The sequence below is a fragment of the Nannospalax galili genome, unplaced genomic scaffold (assembly GCF_000622305.1).
Source record: "Nannospalax galili isolate Female #2095 unplaced genomic scaffold, S.galili_v1.0 scaffold312, whole genome shotgun sequence".
NCBI lineage: Eukaryota > Metazoa > Chordata > Mammalia > Rodentia > Spalacidae > Nannospalax > Nannospalax galili.
This window is the reverse complement of record NW_008335967.1, coordinates 6,533,844-6,553,546: the sequence shown is the minus strand read 5'-3', so window position 1 is coordinate 6,553,546 and position 19,703 is coordinate 6,533,844. Positions and strand designations below refer to the sequence as shown.

At 40.2% G+C, this 19,703-nt stretch overlaps 1 protein-coding gene across 7 annotated transcripts in view; it reads right to left on the bottom strand.

Moving 5' to 3' along the window:
* Window positions 1-18,784, bottom strand: part of Napepld (N-acyl phosphatidylethanolamine phospholipase D) — a 38,869-nt gene extending 20,085 nt beyond the window's left edge. The window contains exons 1-3 of one of the 7 annotated variants that reach the window (XM_029562353.1): window positions 18,260-18,383; window positions 17,698-17,843; window positions 5,002-5,311 (exon numbers count right to left, since the gene is read on the bottom strand). In XM_029562353.1, coding sequence (XP_029418213.1) covers window positions 5,002-5,295 — 294 coding nt within the window. In that variant the 5' untranslated portion in view covers window positions 5,296-5,311; window positions 17,698-17,843; window positions 18,260-18,383. Of the gene's footprint in view, window positions 1-5,001; window positions 5,312-17,697; window positions 17,844-18,061; window positions 18,474-18,585 lie in introns of those variants that run through there. The other 6 variants (XM_029562351.1, XM_008830767.3, XM_008830764.3 and 3 more) reach the window with 6 other exon arrangements.
* Between the last annotated feature and the right edge of the window lie 919 nt (window positions 18,785-19,703).

Below are 19,703 nucleotides of genomic sequence, written 5' to 3'. Positions count from 1 at the left end.
TGCCTTAGAAATATGAAGATAGGGCTGGAGAGCTGGGGCAGCCGTTAAAGGCTCAGGCTCACAACCTAAAAGACAAGAAATATGAAGATAAACTCCAAGGAAACACTTAAGTATAGAAAGCTGTGGACCCTGAGGAAGGACTTAAAGAGCAATACTTTCCTTGTTGTCATTATAGCACTGTCTTTTTTAAAAATTATCTACATGGATGGCTTTTTTCTTATTAAAAATTAAAAAGCAGGGGTTGGAGAGATGGCTCAACAGTTCCAAGAGCACTGACTACCCTTGCAGAGGACCCAGGTCTGATTCCCAGCACCCACATGGGGGCTAACAACTGTCTGTAACTTCAGTTCCAAGGGATCCAATACCTTCTTCTGACTCCTCGGGCATCACACGACATGGGTGCACTTATATGCAGGCAATACACTCATACACATAAAATAAAAGTAATAAACAAAACATTTAAAATAAAAAGCAGGCTGGGAATGGTTGTACACATCTATAACCCAAGTGCCTGGGAGGCACAGAAGGAGGATCTTGAGTTCAAAGCCAGCCTGGGCTACATGGTATGTCTCAAAAAAAAAAGTATGTCATAGTATTATTACTTATGTTTCATTTTTCAAAAGGCATCCTATTCTTCAATGCCACACATTTATGAATGTTTTATATTGTCCAAGTACTTTCATGTATCATGTGAACAATCCTAGGGACCCAAATTAATTTACAATTGATAGACCAAACATAAATAAATAAAGGAGTTATTATTAGTCAACTTTCCATTACTGTAAAAAACACATGAAAAAGTCAACTTACAAAGAGAAAGCAAGTGGCTCTATTGTTTTGGGCCTATGGTAAGGCAGTACCTCACAGTAGGAGCGTACGAGAGAGCAATGCCTTACTTCATTGTCCAGAAGTGAAAAAGAGGAAGAGAAGAGCCTGGAGGCCCACTATGACCTTCAAAGACATACCACCAATGACCAGAACCTCCCAACTCACCCCTAATTCTTAATGTTTCTACCACTACCCAATAGCACCAGGCTACAGTGAACTGTGGGAGACATTTAAGATCCAAACTACAGGAAAATTCCTCAAGAGATTGTACAGAAATGTTTGTCCAATCAATGAAGATCATAAAACTAAACTTGGTTTCCAAATTTCTGGGGTCCTGATTTTTCTACCTGGACTTGCTGTCTGAGGCAGCCTGTTTTCTATGTCTCTCATACTCCAATTTGACTGTCTGTCATTTATTATGGCAGCCACCTTCAACTAATAAAACTCAAGAAGTATCTGCCTCCCTCCCTCCTTAAAATGCTGCCAAGTGTTTCTTTTCCCTATTGGTGACTGTGAGTCACAGTCAGCCAAGGTCATGGAGCCAACAACAGCACAAAGCAATGACAGCCTCTGAATACTGTGTGTGGCACACTGCCCTAATGACCCAGAAGAGACAGATACGAGGAATGGCCCAATGAAAGAAATTTTTTTCTCACCAGGCAACTAAACTATATAGGCTGCTTATGACCCACTTTATTTAGACCTATCAATTAATGTATACTTTAATCATATGTTTCTTCTAAAATACCTTCATATTTATATAGCTAAATAAATACAATATGCTATGATATGGTAACAACTTGAAGTTGTGATTTGCTCATTACATGCTAGCTTCCCAATGTCTAACAACCTCCAGAAACCTGGTTAAATTCTGATTTGATCTAACTATCTAAAGCAAGTGTTCATCTACTTTTTCATAGTTTTGGGGTTTCCCCCTCTTTGGGTTTTATTTTTTTTGCAATTGTAGAGCTCTGTCACACTTGGGGGATGGTAAAAGCTAATCTTTTCAGCAACAGAAAGTTAGTTATCCATGAAATATAAGACATCAACTTGCATTTGAGCTAATTCTAGGCTTTCACTGAAAACAAGAAGGAAGTAAGGCAACAGGTTAAGGAGCTGGAGAGACGGCTCAGTGCTTAAGAGCACTGGCTGTTCTTGCAAAGGACCCAGGTTTGGTTCCCAGAACCTACATGGCAGCTCACAACTGTCTATACCTCCAGTTACAAAAGATCTGATACCCTCTTCTGGTCTCTGTGGGCACCAGCCACACATGACACACATACATTTAGACAGACAAGATAAACATACAAAATAAAAATAAATCATTTAAAAGAAAGGCAATAGGTTAGGAGGCCATAAATTAAATATAAATTGAAATAATGCAAAGATGTCTCTTTTTGTCAGATGATGCTGAATTTTTTAGCACATTCAAGACATGAAGTTTCCTTTGGCATTTGTAAGAATTTCTTGCCTTAAAAAAGATAACCCAGGTGGTCTGTGAATTGTGGGGTCTCCATTCACACAGCGCAGATGGGATGGTGGCAGCTGAGCAGTGGGATGGTTAATAATTAGACCCTAACTTCAGCCGGGCGTGGTGGTGCACGCCTTTAATCCCAGCACTTGGGAGGCAGAGGCACGCGGATCTTTGTGAGTTCAAGGCCAACCTGGTCTACATAGTGAGTTCCAGGACAGCTGGGGCTACAGAGAGACCCTGTCTCACTCAAAAAGACAGAAAAAAAAAAAGATAACTTCACACTTCATTAAAGAATGCAGCCCTACCTCTATCACTAAAATCTGTTTTAGTCTGCATCTCATTTATGCTCTAATATAACACACAACTCACTTGTTTATTCTTTCACTAAAATATAAAGTCCAAGAAAGTCATGATATATCTCTGTTTTGATTATGGCTTGATTTCTAGCACATAGTACAGTACCCAGCCCAGAGCATGTGCTCAATAAATAATGCTAAATAAATGACTGAATGGACAAGCCTGAGAGAGTACATGACATTACATCAATGGCAGAATGCTTATTTGCATGTGTGGATTCCTCTAAGAAGATCCACAGCTTTCATCAGCTTCTCGAAGGGATGAATATCCCCTTTAAAAAAAACCACTGGCCTGGTAGTCCTCAGAGTCAATTTCATTTCTGAAAAACCTCTCAGAACATTAGAATGAAGAGGTACAATTCTACCTTCATCTGGTCACTTTCTCTTTGAAATGAAATAATACTAAAAATATCAATACTAACCTCTGTGCTTTTAGAAGCTGTGGCTCAAAATCATGAAGAAATTCACTCCAATGCATCACACAAAACCCATCAATCCTGACCTTATGCCCTAATCTTTCTCATCACAGCTAGACTCTATGTTTCCTGATGGGATTCACCAGGAAAAGGCCATGTGTGGTGGTACACACTGTGATGCCTGCACTCGGGAAATGGAGGCAGGAGGATCAGAAATACAAGGCCAGCCTGGATTACATAGTAGGTTCCAGTCCAGACTAGACTACATAAATAGAGCCATGTCTTGAAAACAAACAGGGTATGATGGTTCATACCTTTAATCCTAGTTCCCAGGAGGAAGGACAGGTGAATCTCTCTGAGTTTGTGGCCAGCCTGCTCTACACAGACAGTTCCAGGCCAGCAAAGGCTACAAAACAAAACAAAAAGTTTCTTGTTCCTTTGTTTCATCCTAAAATCTGAGAACAGAAATGTTTATCTATTAATGAATGGCCTAATTCTAAAAGGTAAGCTGGGCATGGTGGCGCATGCCTTTAATCCCAACACTTGGGAGGCGGAGGCAGGCAGATCTCTGTGAGTTCAAGGCCAGCCTGGTCTACATAGTGAGTTCCAGGACAGCTGGGGCTACAGGGAGACCCTGTCTCAAAAAGACCAAAAAAAAAAAAAAAAAAAAAAAAAAAAAAAAAAAAATGTTACTGGAGCCAAGCATGGTGGTACACACTTACAATCCTAGCACTCAGGAGGATGGCATGGGCTATATACCAAGGCCCTGTATCAATAAACAAAGGAAAACAAAAACATATTGGCCTGAAAGTGTAGTTTAGTGAAAAAGCATCTGCCTAAAACATGCAAGGCCCTAGGTTTGATTCCTAGCACTGAAAATACATGCATACATAGATATATTTCACATTAATCAAGTCTGGTAACTAAGATTATAAACACTCCCAGCATCAAAGTGATGTAAGATTTTCCATCTCATATCCTTTAAAGAAAAACAGACACACTTACCTAGTAGATCTAACACTAAATCTCATCTCTACCCACACTGTTCTCTTGTCTCTTCCCACTATGAACCAACGCCTTCAGGGATACCGCTAGTCTTTTCATACTATTCTATTTACAAAGTCAGATTCCTTGCCCCCCACTAACTCCCCCAAAGCCTGGCAGGATAGGGGATGGAGAGACCAAGGAAGATGGTAGGGAGCACAGAAAAAAAAAAATCAAGAAAGGAGAAAGGAAAAGACACCACTATAATGGGAACCATCCATGTACCACCACCCCTGCAAGAGTGCTTCTCACTCATCTAGTAATCTCTAGGCCAAAGGTTAACAAATTTCATTCTTAGTAAAGCTACTGCATTTAAAGGTTAATAAGCTATAGTCAACTTTTATAGCTTTGCAAAGGTCTTCCAAAACTTTATAGCATTGATAGCTGTGTTCAAGGATTAAATGCAACATTCTATCTAGGTCATGGCTTACTTCTCAGAATCCACATTCCAAATTCCTATCCGGCTGTTGTTTTCTGGAACACATTTCACCTTCAGGACACTGTTCATGCAATCATCTACCTGAGAAAATCATTGCCAAAAACTCCTTAGCTTTCTAGGCCCAGCACAAATAACACCTCTTCCTGAAGCCATCTCCAACCCTACCAGTCAGAATTGACCACTTCTTCCGTCCACCTCTATAGCACTTTGTCCCTACCTCTGGCTGCAGATCAGAAAGGATTATTTACACATGTACTTTGCTGCCAAACTAGGAACCTGAGGGCATGGGTTACAGGATTCATTTTGTCTCCTCAAAACTTAGCATGATGCCTCATCTGATAAAAACAGCTCAGGTAGCTAGAGTGTCATAACTCACAGAAAAGCTAAGCAGTATAGACACTAAAAGTATATGCAAAGCTTTCAAAGAAGCTAAGTGCCACCTACCTCTTTGGAACCTGGAACACTGCTATGATCCTTCTCAGTTATCAACCATCTAAGAATATTTGGAATAGAGATATTTTTCCATGTTGGCCATGGATTAACAAATCTCCCATCTTTTCCTTTCTTTGATTTAGTTACATCTTCTTCTAGCCTATAATCCAGTTTGAAGCTCTTCCTGGAAAACCTAGAAGAATCACTTCCTCCTGAATTCCGTACCGAATTTTGGCGTTTTCTTACTGCTTCTTTAGGATAGTGGTTGCTTGTTGTCGGAGACTGGTTGTTTTCGTTTTCATCCATGTCCTTTGGTGAGAAGCTTTAAAAAAAAGAAAGGAAAAAAGGGAAAGAAAGGGGAAAGAGGAGCAGATTACTGAGTTTAACATAAATCAAAATAGTATTATTCTCAGCCAATAATATTTTCCTCAACCTTATAAAAATATTATGTCTGTATTAATTCAAGCTTTTGTCCTGCAAAATACAATTTTAGGATCCAGTATTACTGCTTGCTAAAAAGAAAAGATGCTTGCCTTCCCTATTAGCATACCAGGCAAGCCCTTCAAAAATTCACTGCTGTAATCTAAAATAACATTACTTCCATAATCAGCTTTAAACTTAAATTTTTTTATTTCAATGCCCTTCTACACAATAAACAGAAGCATTGTTAGGATTTGGATACAAAGCACCCCCCCCAAGGGGCTCCCGTGTTGAGTGGCTTGGTTGCCAGTGCAGCAACGTTCAGAGGCAGAACTTCTGACAAGTGACTGGATCATGGGGGCTCTGCCTTCAGCCATGAATTAGTCCACTCATGGACTCAAAATCTCAACAGACTACTGCGAGACGGAAGTATTACAGATAGGGCCTAATTGGAAGAAGTAGGTAACTAGGGGTACGCTCTGGATAGACAGACTTGACCCCCAGCTCCTCATTGCCTACTCTGCTTCCTGTTGCCATGATTTGAATAGCTCTGCTCTACCACACCCTTCAGTCATGATATGGGCCTCCCCATTGGCCCCCAAACATGGAAGCAGTCTACTATTGAATGAAACTCTGACACTGTGAACCACAACCAATCATTCCTCTTTTAAACTGCTTCCCTCAAGTACCTATCACAAGAAAAACAAACCAACAAAGAAGCCTAACACAAACCTTTATGTATCTGTGTTGTCATGCCTGAATTTTAAAATATTCTTAACAACAACAAAGTAAGAAATGCTTATTTCCTTGAGGATCCCTCAGTAATTCAAGTGACTTACATATAATCTTGGTAAGTTTTCTTCATTTTAATAAATATCTGTAACCTATGTTCCTAGAAAGTACAAGTCCAACTCCCATATTTAACTTATTAACAACGCAAATTCAAAGTAACTGAGATTAAGAACTGCTAAGATAGTGCAGTATCCTAGCTATGTAGCTTTACACAAATTTCCTACCTTTTCTTCATCTTGATTTTCTCATCTATAAAATGGAGAGATAAACATTACTGGCTCCTAGGATTATTGAGAGGATTGAAACATGTAAGACAATGAAAGCACTTGGAAACCTAGACACACACACTCACACTCACACACATACACACACACACACACACAGGGAGAGAGAGAGAGAGAGAGAGAGAGAGAGAGAGAGAGAGAGAACACACACAGAGATACCACACACACACACACACACACACACACACACACACACACACACACATGGGGGGGGAGGGAGGGAGAGAGAGAGAGAGAGAGAGACCACACACAGAGAGATAGCACACACACACACACACACACGCACACACACACACACACACACACACACACACATGCACACTCTTATACAAGCTCAAACAACCTTAGCTGCTGCCATCAACTATGTTACTACCTCACTCACTCAAGACACTGAAATCCTTGACTGTAAATTAGGCAGGACTAAAGGTACACAAAAAGTGACAAATAATACATTAACAGTATGAATTTATGTACTATGAACTTCATTTCTTTCTCATTGTGTCAAGCAAACATTTGCTTTCTAAATGGTCTAAATACCGTGCATATGCAATAACACACCTTAAAGTCCTAAAAAAAAAAGCAAGCACAAATAACAGAACAAATATTATTTTTATGGCTACAAGGGTGATTAAATAGAAAGACTGTCCAGGAAAGAACAGAACACAAACCCCAGAAGGAACACGCACACCATGTACATGGACCCAATTTTTCTCTTCTCAAATGTCAAATAGTCTACCATCTGGAAAATAATCACTATGATGAAAAGAAACCACAGTAACAAAAGCTAAAGCACACAGTGTTGCTCAGCCACCACTGTCCAGGGGAGTGCCTAGCAGCTGACAGCGGAGCTAACAGGCTTTTTATCCTAGGCAAATAACCTTTCTAATCCTCCTTTTTCCCACCTGTAAAATACCTGCCTACCTTGTGGAGTTTTCAAAATATTCAATAATATAATGTATATAAAGTGCTTGCCACACACAAATGTTAACTCTTTTTTCTCTAACCCAGTTAACTGGTCAAACATCTAAATTATTTTTTTAATATTTTATTTATTATTTTTATTTTATGTGTATGAGTATATCACCTGCATGTATGTGAGTGCACCCATGCCATGCAATGCTGTGGAGGTCAGAAGACAGCATCAGCTTCCCCTGGAACTGGAGTTAAGGACGGTTCGTAGCCGCCATGTGGGTGCTGGGAATTGAACCTGGGTCCTCTGCAAGAGCAGTCAGTGCTCTTAACCGCTGAGCCATCTCTCCAGTGCCCAAACATCTAAATTCTTTAAGCAGGCTCATCATTATCAGTGTTCTGGTCCTTCTAGTGGCTACAGCAACAAGCTCACAAAGGGCATCATTAAACACCAGATGAAATGACATAAAAACTAAAAACGAATTGTGTCTATGGTCCTGCTATGAACTAACTATATTTGAGCTCTTCAAATGCAGTTCATCACACACACACAAAAAAAATGACAATTCTATATAGTTAGTACCAAGTACATTCCCTACATTTCCCTGAATATTAATTGCCTATATAACAGCAGAACGACTCAGCCCCCCAAGTCTCTAACTGAAGGGAGGTCTGAGCCATGACACTTGGTGAAGTCAGCCAAGTGCAAATATTTTACTTCAATAACTGCACACATGGGTAAAATGCTTTCCCCAAACAAAAGCACTCTACTTCAAAAGTGCTTCATACATTTGACATTTAAGATGTGCCAACTCCCTAGAATTGAATGTACTGCTTTATCGTTGGAAAAGTTAAAAAAAAAAATCTCAACAATACAATGTATGTTTGGATTGTAACACACTCATGAAGTAGCAGATTAGCATTCCTACAGTAGACATTTAATAAATACCAAGTGATTGCTAACATAACTATAAATATGCTAGCATTACATCTGGAAAATGTTCAGAACAATGTTTTCAGATATCTCTGACTGAATAACATACATTTACAATTCAATATTTGTTCTCGTCTTTATTTGAAGAGAAGGACCTTTTAATTCAATGCTAGATAACACAGCTAAGAATACCATTTCAGTTCACTGAAATGTCTAGAAAGGATTTCAAGAGAGTAAAATGAAACTGTTCCCATTCTTCACATTCAGTAAGACTGCAAGAGAGACACCTACAGACAGGGAGGAGGCTGGGGGAGGGCAGCTGTGTCCAGGCATAGGAACTATGCTAGATAACAGAGGACAGAATGTTCTGTGGGAGAAACTCACACAGCACACATCAACCAAGAAAGCAGGGCATTACCAGTGTGGTGGATAGGTTTAGTATCAACTTGACACACCTAGGTTGAGGGAGCCTCAATTGGGGAATTGCCTCCATTGAACTGCCCTGTGGCCATGTCTGTGGGGCATCTTCTTGATTGCTGTGTGATGTGGGAGGGGCCAGCCCACTATGGGTGGTGCAACCCCCTGGGCAGGTGGGGCTGTGCTGCATAAGAAAGCAGGCTGAGCAGGGGCCAGGGGAGCAAGCCAGTAAGCAGCTTTCCTCCATGGCCTGTGCTCCAGCTCCTGCCTCCAGGTTCTTGGGCTCCCTGACGAACTGTGACCTGAGAGATGTAAGCTCCTCCCCAGGCTGGTATTGGTCAGAGTGTTTTGTCACAGCAATGAAGAAACAAACTAGGACAACCAGTAAATTACATTTTTTTTTTTTTTTTTTTTTTTTGAGATAAGGTCCCCCCAGCTGGTCTGGAACTCACTAAGTAGATCCACCAGCCTCTGCCACCCCAGTGCTGGGATTAAAGGTGTTCACTACCATGTCCAGCCTCTTCCTTAATAATTTTATGTAACAAAGAACTATTTTAAAAAATTGGGGGGCCTGGAGAGATGCTCAGCAGTTAAGAGCACTGACTGCTCTTGCAGAGGACCCAGGTTCAATTCCCAGAACCCACACTGTAGCTAACAAGCATCCTAACTCTAGTTCCAGGGGCTCTAATGCCCTCTTCCGACCTAATAAAACATATTTTTTTAATTGTTTCTTTACACCTTAGAAAAATCACAGCATTTTCTTGTGTTTGAAAAAACTCAAATGTGTCTCATAAAATGCTCATCTGATTAAAGACAAAAGAATTACCTGGACAAATAACTGACAAAAGAATGCTAACCTCTGAATAGTAAATTTTGAGAGGGGTGAATGCAAAATCTAATTGGGCTCTTGGGATCAAATTGTTAATGTTTTCTTTAAAAGAAGAGTTGAGGGCAACAACAAATGTTTTTAACTGTAGATTGCCAAAGGCTTTGAATATTCTTTTTGTTTGGTTGGTTGGTTTGGTCTGGTTTTTCGTTCAATTTTTGTTGTTTGTTGTTTTGTTCTGTTTTTTCACAGGATATCCCTAGCCCAGCTGCCTGGAACTCACTATGTAGACCAGGCTGGCCTCAATCTCACAGACAGCTGCCTACCTTTGCCTCCTGAGTATAAATATTCTTAACTATAAGGCTAATTCAATATATTGAACTAAAAGACACGTCACAAGACTACTAAGAGATTTTAACCCACCAAAATTAACACTCTAGATGCATCCTCTACAATAACTTTTCCTTTATATAAGAAAATAAAAGCTTTTGTCACAGTCAGAAGTAACAAAACAAGGTAAAGTAACCAGCTTAAGAACAAAGACCCTTTTAAAACACCATTTAACAGCACATAACTGGACTCTTTGGGATAATCAAATTAAAATATCATGTTATGGGCTGGAGAGATGGCTCAGCGGTTAAGAGCCCTGACTGCTCTTGTAGAGGACCTGGGTTTGATTCCCAGCACCCACATGGCAGCTATAAACCGTCCTTAACTCCAGTTCCAGGGGAATCTGAAGCCCTCTTCTGACCTCCGAGGCACTGCACAACATGGGTGAACTCACATACAAGCAGGCAATACACTCATACACGTAAAATAAAAATAATAAATTTTTTAAATGTTATGGCAAAATTAGAAAACATGCAGAAAATGTTTATTGACACAATCCTTCTTTTATACCTTAAAAATATCAGACACAAAATGTAGATTTTTCCTGGTATTAATAAAACCTAAATGATATACAGAATTATGTAACTTAAAAGGTTATGGAAGATAAGCACAGAAGATGTCTAATAAGCTGATGTTCATGGAACTTGAAACTAAGCTCTAATTATAAAAAATAATCTTAAAGGTTCATTTACTATCCCTTAAACCAATACTTTAACAAAAAAATATGGTTCCAATGTGAGTATTCTTTTCCTCTTCTGATTCTATCACAATTATGTATAAAGAAAAGATTTCTGTACAAGAAGAGAAGAAATAGAGAAACGAGTGTCATTGTAGTTCTTGGGTAGAACGGGCAAGGAAGAGAACAGTTCACAGCTCAGTTCATTTTAATTTCAGTCTGGCTCCAATTTTTATTGAACTGAATTCTGCAGCCTTTAAAAAGCCACCACCATAGCTGAGACTCATTCTTATTGACCTATAAAATGAGAGGACTGGGCCATAGCTTTCAAGTCCCTTCCACCTCTAAAACTATAACAATCTGTCTGTACCAGGAGCCATGCTACCCAACACCTGTCTCCTCTAACTGGGCCTTGTGCTGGCCAGCCCCTCCCAGTTTCCACACCCTAGTAAAAGGCTCTCTGGTCCAGCTGCTTTTCCTAAGTTGGCAAGGGCTTCACAAAGTATTTTCATCTGAGAACAGTAAAGCCATTGGAAGTATAATTTCAAAGGGTTAAAGGTAGGCCAGGAGTCATTCAGGGCATGAAATGGTTTTCAGCAGAGATATTATGACAAATCTGACATAAGCAGACACTACACTTTGAACCTTCTAAGAGTCAGATATAACTAGAAAATGATTCTGCTTAAAGCACCTGTCAAGTCATGTTAAACAAACATTGTTTGAATGTCCACTTCAAGTCCTAGTTCTCCAAGTGCAGGGTGTGACCAGAGTGGGTGTGTTATAGGGGAGACGAGGCCCTCACCTTAATCATAAGCAGCTATACAGAATCTGGCTTCTACCTATCATGCTTCTAAGGTCCACTTTGAAGGATGAAGATGGCATAGTCTTTAGAATAAAGCATTTCCAAAACCACTGCCTCAAGTTCACAGAACTGTGAAGAATCCTTACATGGCACAAGTAGCACCCGTGACCCTGTGATATACAGGGTCAGTAACACTGAAAAGGTTTAAAACCTCCTGTGAGGCCAACAAGGGCCTTGATGTGTGCTGGGGATGGGGTTACAAAGCAAGAAAGTCACTAGAGGTTACTGGAACCCCTGATTTACTTATACAAATAGAGGGGCCGAAGGGCAGACTTGTTAGTCTACGCCAACATCATGGGTGTTCCATTATTTTAAAGGGTAAAAAAACAGAGGAAAAAAAAAAAAACAACAGTAAGGGTTTGTACAAGGCAACAAGGCCCAGGACATTACTGAGGTTAGACCCTGCTCTGCCATCTCCTGCTCAGCACAGGGTGAGTGTCAGAGGGCAGCCTGGAAGAGGTTCAGAAAGTCAACTAATAGAACCTGGAGGCTCAAGAGTGTTTTGAGACCCTCCCCCAACTTCAATTCAGTATCTTCTCTGTTTTAAGAATACCAGAAAATATGCAGTAAATTATAAAAGAATATTTTAAAATAGATCATAACTAAAGTATACTTGACTTGGTTATAAGGAAAAAAAATCATATAACCAGAAGGGCACAAAGGATTAAAAATATTTTAAAATAAATACTTCATAACCTTGCTCCCTTCATTCCTTTCTAAGTTTTAGTTTCACGATTCTTAGTTCCGTATCTGACACACAGTAAGCCTTCAGTATATAAACCACTGTTTTGTCATCCTCTGAAACACTGATATATGTGGGCTAAAGACAATGGCATGAGGAAACTGAAGTGGAATCAACTATGGAATGTCTTCATTTTTTGTATCTGAATAAGAGAAGGCCTAGTGTTCTTGGAATTCACACAAATCTTAAAAATAAGAGGTCAAATCAGGCCAAGATTCTTAGCAAGCCCATAGCTTCTTTGAGTCTCCCCAACCATTGTGGATACACAAGGAAGTGCTCAAGGTCTTTAAGAGCCTCTTGGTTTTGAAAATAATAATCTCTACTACATCTTCACCTTCCTTCATTGCTCCTAAGGAACAAAATCTGTCAACTTCCAATATATATAAATCTACACATACCCAGCACTTTCACAAGGGCTTACAGCCTCATTTAAAGGACTGGAGAATTAGCTCAGCAGTTAAAAACACTTGCTGCTCTTGCAGAAGCCTGGTATTTGGTTCCCAGCACCTACACTGGGCGACTGACAACTGCCTGTAAGTCCAATTCCAGGGCATCTGATGCCCTCTTCTGAACTCCATGGGTACAGCATGTACATGATGAACATACATACACACATGCACATTAATAAATAAAAAAATAAAAAGTCCTAGATAAAGACGTTCTTTGCTCAAAGGAAAAATTTCCACAATAGGTACCAACAAAAAGGCGGGCAAGGCCAGCTGCAGATACATCATGAGTAACTTAAGTTTTCCCTTAAACCATTTCAGCACCTTGCTTCTCTATGCAAAGTCTGCTTATCTTGGTATTTCCTACTTCATCTCTGTGGTCAAAACAGACGGAAAAGAAAGGATCTGATCTTCAGTATATGGCTAATAAGCCGCCTTAGAATATTTCTTGTTCAGCTGGGTATAAAGCCTTAAGCCTGTGATTCTCGGGCCTGACTGCACATCAGAATTACCTATGATGCTTTTTGAACCAAGACTGAGGCTACTTGACAAAAAACACTGGCAGAGGTGAGGCTGGGGGGTCCCTCTCTAGTTTCTAAAAGCCTTATGTGTGGTTCTGAGGGAAAGGCAAGAATGTACTGTATTTAAGTCATTAATCTTTATCACAAAGGGTTAAAGCACTTAGAAAAGTCCAAATGATCTTTTTGGTACCCTAGAATTTAGGGTCTCCTGGTAGGTACCTACCATGAAGCTTCTCTGCCTCCCTGTTCCTCACTCTGCCCTACACAAGTACTATAATCCTGAGATTGGGCAGACTACCTTGCCAAGCATCAAGTTTGAAAAGTCACAGACTTCTACTCAACTCATTTGGGCTTTAAATTTGGATCTGTTCCCAGGAGGCCAAGCCAAAGGGAAAAAGGATCCAAATATGATCAGTTACAATTTGTGCTGTTTACAGTAACACCTAGCAGCTAGTATATAAGATAAATGATCAACAAACATTTATAGATTGAAAAAATGAAGAAGGGGGCTTAACCTTCTAATTGCATTCCCAAGGGGGTAGAGTTCATTTTTTTAAGTCAATAAAGGGGACCCCACTAATTCTACTAATCATAGAAAAAAAACCTGAAAAGACATGGGGAATAGCTGAGGAGTCATACGAATTCTATGATTGTATAAAGACTAAAAGATGTCTATCATAAAATCCAATCTCAGGGCTAGAGAGATGGCTCAGCAGTTAAGAGCAGTGGACCCAGGTTCAGTTCCTAGCACCCACATGGCAGCTAACAACTGTCAGTAACTCCAGTTCCAGGATTTACAGACCTCTTCTGACCTCACAACACAAGTGCACTTACATACATGTAGACAAAACACTCATACACATAAAATAAAAAAAATAATAAATATTAAATAATAAATATTAAAAAATAAAATAAAATCCAATCTTGCTCTCCAGATTCCTCTTATATCTTGCTGCCTGGTGTCAACTGGAGCACATCCTAGAAATGGTGCAGAGGACAGCTAGACAAACATCCAGGCTTACCACACTAAGTCAAAACAGTCCAGCTCTTCACTTTTTCAATGTGTAGAAGAAATAGAATAAGTACCAGTTCCTTAAAAATATAATTACTCTTTTAATTTTCAAAATTCCACTATTTTAATTATTCAATTGTTCTAACTAAAAATTAGATAAAAGAAGACCATCAACAAAGGATAAATTCTATATTTCAGTCATATGAACAGAAAATATACATGGTACCTTGAAAATACTTTCCTTGCTTTAGAGAGGTGTCTTGAGTTTAGCCAGCATTGAACAACCTAGCAATTTATCCTTCCATAAAGAACTATCTCCAGGTGAAGGGACCAATACATAACACTTCTGGGGACTTGCCAATATTCACATTTAAAGTCCTACATCATGGGAAACCCTGATCCTGTTAAAACCTATGCCTATGCCTCAGTAAAACACTAAGGCATTCTTGTCTCTAACAAATTTATAAGAGTGGTGGTTTATACTAAATTAAAAATAAAACACTCTCATAAAGTATGATTTGAAAATATCTGAATGGCCATACAAAAAGAAATTACAAAGCTGTGCATAACTACGAGCAAGAATGCTACAGAGAATACCAAAAGTTTATTAGGGAAACTTCTTTGCTGAGAGGATACCAAATATATGTGCGAGTATCAACACTCATTACACTAAAAAAAAAAACCAGGCTACAAGCAGCCCACATATATTTGCATACAAAGATAACCTAGTATACATAGAAAACTCAGCCAAGATTAAGAAGGAATCAACTTTAAGAGGATTTCATCTCTGTGAAGCAGTAGAAAAGCCTAACTTCAACAACAGTTTTGAGATATTGTGATAGCCTAAAGTTTCATGAGAGCCAGGAGATCTTAAAAGTTAAAGAAGTTGCACCCAAGACATACCCTGCAGGGTCCCTTTCCATTTGAATATTCCATGATAAAAGACATCTCATCTTGTGTATGGGCTCTTATAGGCAACACAAGTCAGGCCAGAGAGTTATATGATGTTCCCAGGATCTGGCTCTGGACAGAGATAAGAGTCTGACTATTCGCCATGCTCTCACCTTAATTATCCTCAGAACACTACCCAAAAGACATGGTCAGGCCAGGAAGAGAAATGACACATTCTACCTCATGTCCAGAATTTTGCTTCGTTTAACCTCAACTTTAAAAAAAAAAAAAAAGAAAAGAAAAAGAAATTTGAGTCCAGAAACTCTTGAAACTTTCATTACTTTAACCATATAACAGGAGTTTAGCTTTGCAAAAGCACTCTAAGAAAACTCAAAAACACATACTTGAAAAAGAACAAATATCTTTGTAGTTTGAGGGTACTTCAAACACAGAAAATAACTTACAAAGCAAATTATTGTGATCATCTAATTGCCCTAGTCTGGGTCTCATAAAGTAAAAGAAACAAGTGACCAGTTTAAGGATGCTAATCGTGAAAAGGCTTGGTGCTCCTTCATCCTGGTAACTTCACTCTTACAGAGATTACAAAGCCACACAGAATTCTTCAGCCATTTCTCGTTTAATCAGTATGTTAGTGTCCCTTAATCTGGGGAGGTCCTAAATTATATAAACACAAAAATCTGCTGTATTCAACAGGAAAGAGATTGTTCACGGTAGCAGGCAGAATTGTTTCTCTTTTGTTTTTTTCCCCAGATTTACTAGGGATCACAGATTTCTCTAGAACTTTCTATGTAGCCCAGATAGCCTGCAAATGCAAAATCCCTCTGTGTTGCCTCCTAAATCCTAGGATTACAGACATGTGCTCCCATACCCAGCATTAAGAGTTGCTTTTCAATCAAGCCTCTGAATTATGCTGATCCGTGTATACACCAGACCTGCACCTCCATAGCCAATGATACAGACCCTTCCCAACTCATTATCCAGATTTAGGAGTGCAGTTTATATATGTGTTGGTAACCTATACTATGCAATCTTGGCTTTACTGGTACATCTGTCTAACAAGAACCAGAGTTGTTGACATAAGGTACCTTTAGCCAAATCACTAAAATCTTCCAAGCTCTCAAATTCTTTTCCTCATCATGAGATAGGATTAGTAAACTCACATATTTTATATCTACAAAATCAACTAAAAATAAACATGCAAAAATACTTAAAAATGATACAGTTAACATTATTTAAGGTTAGTTGGCAGAAGGCATAACACTGCTCCTGGTTATCCAAGGACATATATAATCTGTTGTGAAAATCTATTAATAAAACAAATACCCAACAAATGGTCACTAAGTTCAAAAGACAAGTTGATCAAAGCTCCATAAATTAGAGACATGTAGAATTCTTCCGCACCGTAGGAGTTAGAATGAAATACTACTTAAAGTTTTACACTGGAGATCACTGGAGTGTTTCTTATGCCAATTTTATGCGTGCCTTCACAGATTTTCAAAATGAAAATGTTCTTCAGCAATTATATGCACAGTTCATCTCCCTAGTAATACTTCCATTAAAACATATTTACTTTATGCATTTCAATCTGAAAGACTCAAACACGGCACTCTATACAACCACACTTATTCAGAGAGTAAGAAAGAATGAAAAAACCCACTAAATCCACAGCCATGCAACACTACAAAGAGAAAACAAAATGAAACAAGAAATTAAAGGCAAATATTAATTTTTCAAATACAAACTAAATTGTTCACAAAAATCCTGTTTTCAAAGTTCAAAAATACCTAAATTATCATGATACTGTCAAAAAAGCAGAGAAGGATGACTTACCAAATAAAGTATAACCAAAACCTTACTGAATAATGCATAACCCAAACCCCAAGATGGAATGTTTATGTTAATTCCCGTAATCATACGAGACTAACTTAAAATTTCAGTTTTGGAATGTAGAATCGGTCCAATACAATGTGGAAGTTTGAGTGGAAATTAGGGAATGAGAAATACACTAAGGATGTTAATCTCCTGGACACGTACTATAATTCTTGCAGTCAAAAGCCTACAAAACGCTAACAAAAATTCTTTGAAAATTATGGCTGCATTTTCAGTTGACTTTAACCTTCTTTAAACTCTTGATTCTGCTTAAATTTTGATATTTAAATACAGAGACTTGACCTAAATTTAACAAAGCTAATATTTTCTTACAACAGAATAAGACTTTTTAAAAATCAGACTATTGCAGGATACAGATAATTTTTCTTTTTAAAAATTACATAACTTCTTTCTAAATGATGTCGTTACTACTCAAACACAATGTGACAAAACAGAAATGGAACTGTTGTACTTTCATCTGTTAAGATGAAAATTATTTCTTAATTTGCAGACAAATGCGTCTCAAGAATGACTTTCTGAATAAACAGACTTATCAAATACCAAACACTTCATGCTAAGCCAAAACTACCAGGTAATCCATGGTATACAACCTACAATAAGAGCAAAGGCAAGAACTCCACAACTGTTTCAAAGGCTGTTGACTTTTCTCATTCCCTTAATAATTTCTAGACTCGCCTGAGTGTAATACATCATCCAGGTTCGACTGATCAGATCCCGGAACCGTTGGAGGCATATTTACAACTATCAGGATCATATCAAGCTCCACGGGGAGGGGTGCACAGCCCATTTCATGCTCTGAAGTGTCTTCGGCAATACCCAATCTAAAGAGACATCACAGAACAGAACATCCCCAGATCATCTCTGGCCACCCCTCCCCACGCTGCCTTCTGTATTTTGCTCGTTTTCATTCATTGATTAAGTTACACTTATTTCAAGACAAAGGGGAAGAAATCTATTTGGGATGAAATTTTCAGAAAATAAATACTACAGATGAAGCCTAAATAAGTTGCTCTAAGTCGTGACCCCTTCCTTTACATACAGGCCAAAGATGATACACCCACTTGTATTCCGATCCGTGAAGCTGCAACCTGGTAATTTGCAGGAAAGGCGGGATCTTAAACCCCAAATACAGCGACTCTCCCGCAGGGAGTTAAAAATACTGTGGCTCTTCACCCAGGCGACTACAGAGATGCAGGCTCCACAACTCCAGAGGTGCGATCATGCAAATGAAGCCTACCACTCAAAAGTACAGCATCTCCAGGAGGCAGGGCTAGGGAACCGGGAAACCCCCTCGCAACCCGCAGTACTTCGCCGAGGAGTCCAAACTGCCCTGGGAGCACAGCTCCACACAGACGCGGGGGAGAAAGGAGCCAACGAGCGAAACCGCCTCCTGCGAGGCTCGGGAACAACTCCGGGATGGCTCCAGGGCGCTCGTGCTCCCCCCGCACGCGGGCTCGCGTCGCAGAGGGCGGGGCTAGAGGGTGGGCGGGGCTATCCCGGGGGCGGGGCGGAGAAGGGGGCGAAGCTAGTGCGCACGAGGGCGGAGCAAGGACGCGGGCTCACCTTGCGCAGGGTGCCAACCGGGTCGTCTCAGCGGCTAGCCGCGGGCTCGCGGGTCGCGCCGCCCCAGCGCCTCGAGTGAGGTCCCTCCGTTCCGGCTCTGCAACAGGCGCTAGCAGCTGCAGGCAGCGCCTGAGCGCTCGCCGTCTCGCCATCTTGGGGGTGAGCCGTCGCCCCCGGCTTCCTAGCCGCCGCCAGGTCCACGCACACCCCCACCCCTGGTAGCCAGATTACTCTCTGATTGCGACCTTCGACCTGGCATCCCGCGCACCCCGCAGCCCGGCCTTTACCAAGATGGCGGGCCCCGGCCTCTAGGCCATTGGCGCGGCGGGTCGGAGCCCCTCCCGACGAGACCCGCCGCATACTCTGTTGAGCCGCACCGCGATGGCCAGGCTCCAGACCAGCCATCACTTCCAGGGCACGTCGACACATTCCTGGACATCAGACACAGTTGCTTAAACCAGTAGAATCCTTTGCCCCAGTGGGCTTTTCATAGCCCGTTCAACATAGAAAAGCATGGCATGCAGCCCTTGGCTGCAAGAGCATGGCTAGAAACACAGTGTCTCTAGCAGGTGTTGAGTATCGATGGCCGCACTGCCTGTTGTAGTGTACATTTAAAATGAGGTCAGTCTCTTGGTACTTAAGTTGTCTTCCTAAATTTGTGGCCAGCTAAAATCCCAGGATAAGACCAAACAACATAAAATTGTGATTCCGAATTTCTTCCTAGATTTACTTTTTTTTTTGTCCTTTTGAGACAGGGTCTTCCTATAGCCCCAGCTGTCTCGCTATGTTTTAAACATAAGATTGAAATTATTTCAAGAAATAAAAGGGCATATATAATTCAGTGATAAGTGGTTAGGGGGGAAAAATATTAAAGTTCCCCCTGGGATGTCTACAGAGACCAAAAATGAAATAGGCTGTCTGAGATTGTCTTGACAAAAAAGCAAAAGGAAAACCAGGCACCAATGCAGATATGGTAGGAAAGTGGAAGCCAAGCTAGTCTGTGTTTGAAAAGTGACTGGAACCAAATAATACTGCAAAGCATCTATTGTATACTTTATCTCCTCAGGCTAGCTTGCAGTTGTTGATGAATTTTTTTGACTGTAGTGTGACTAACAACT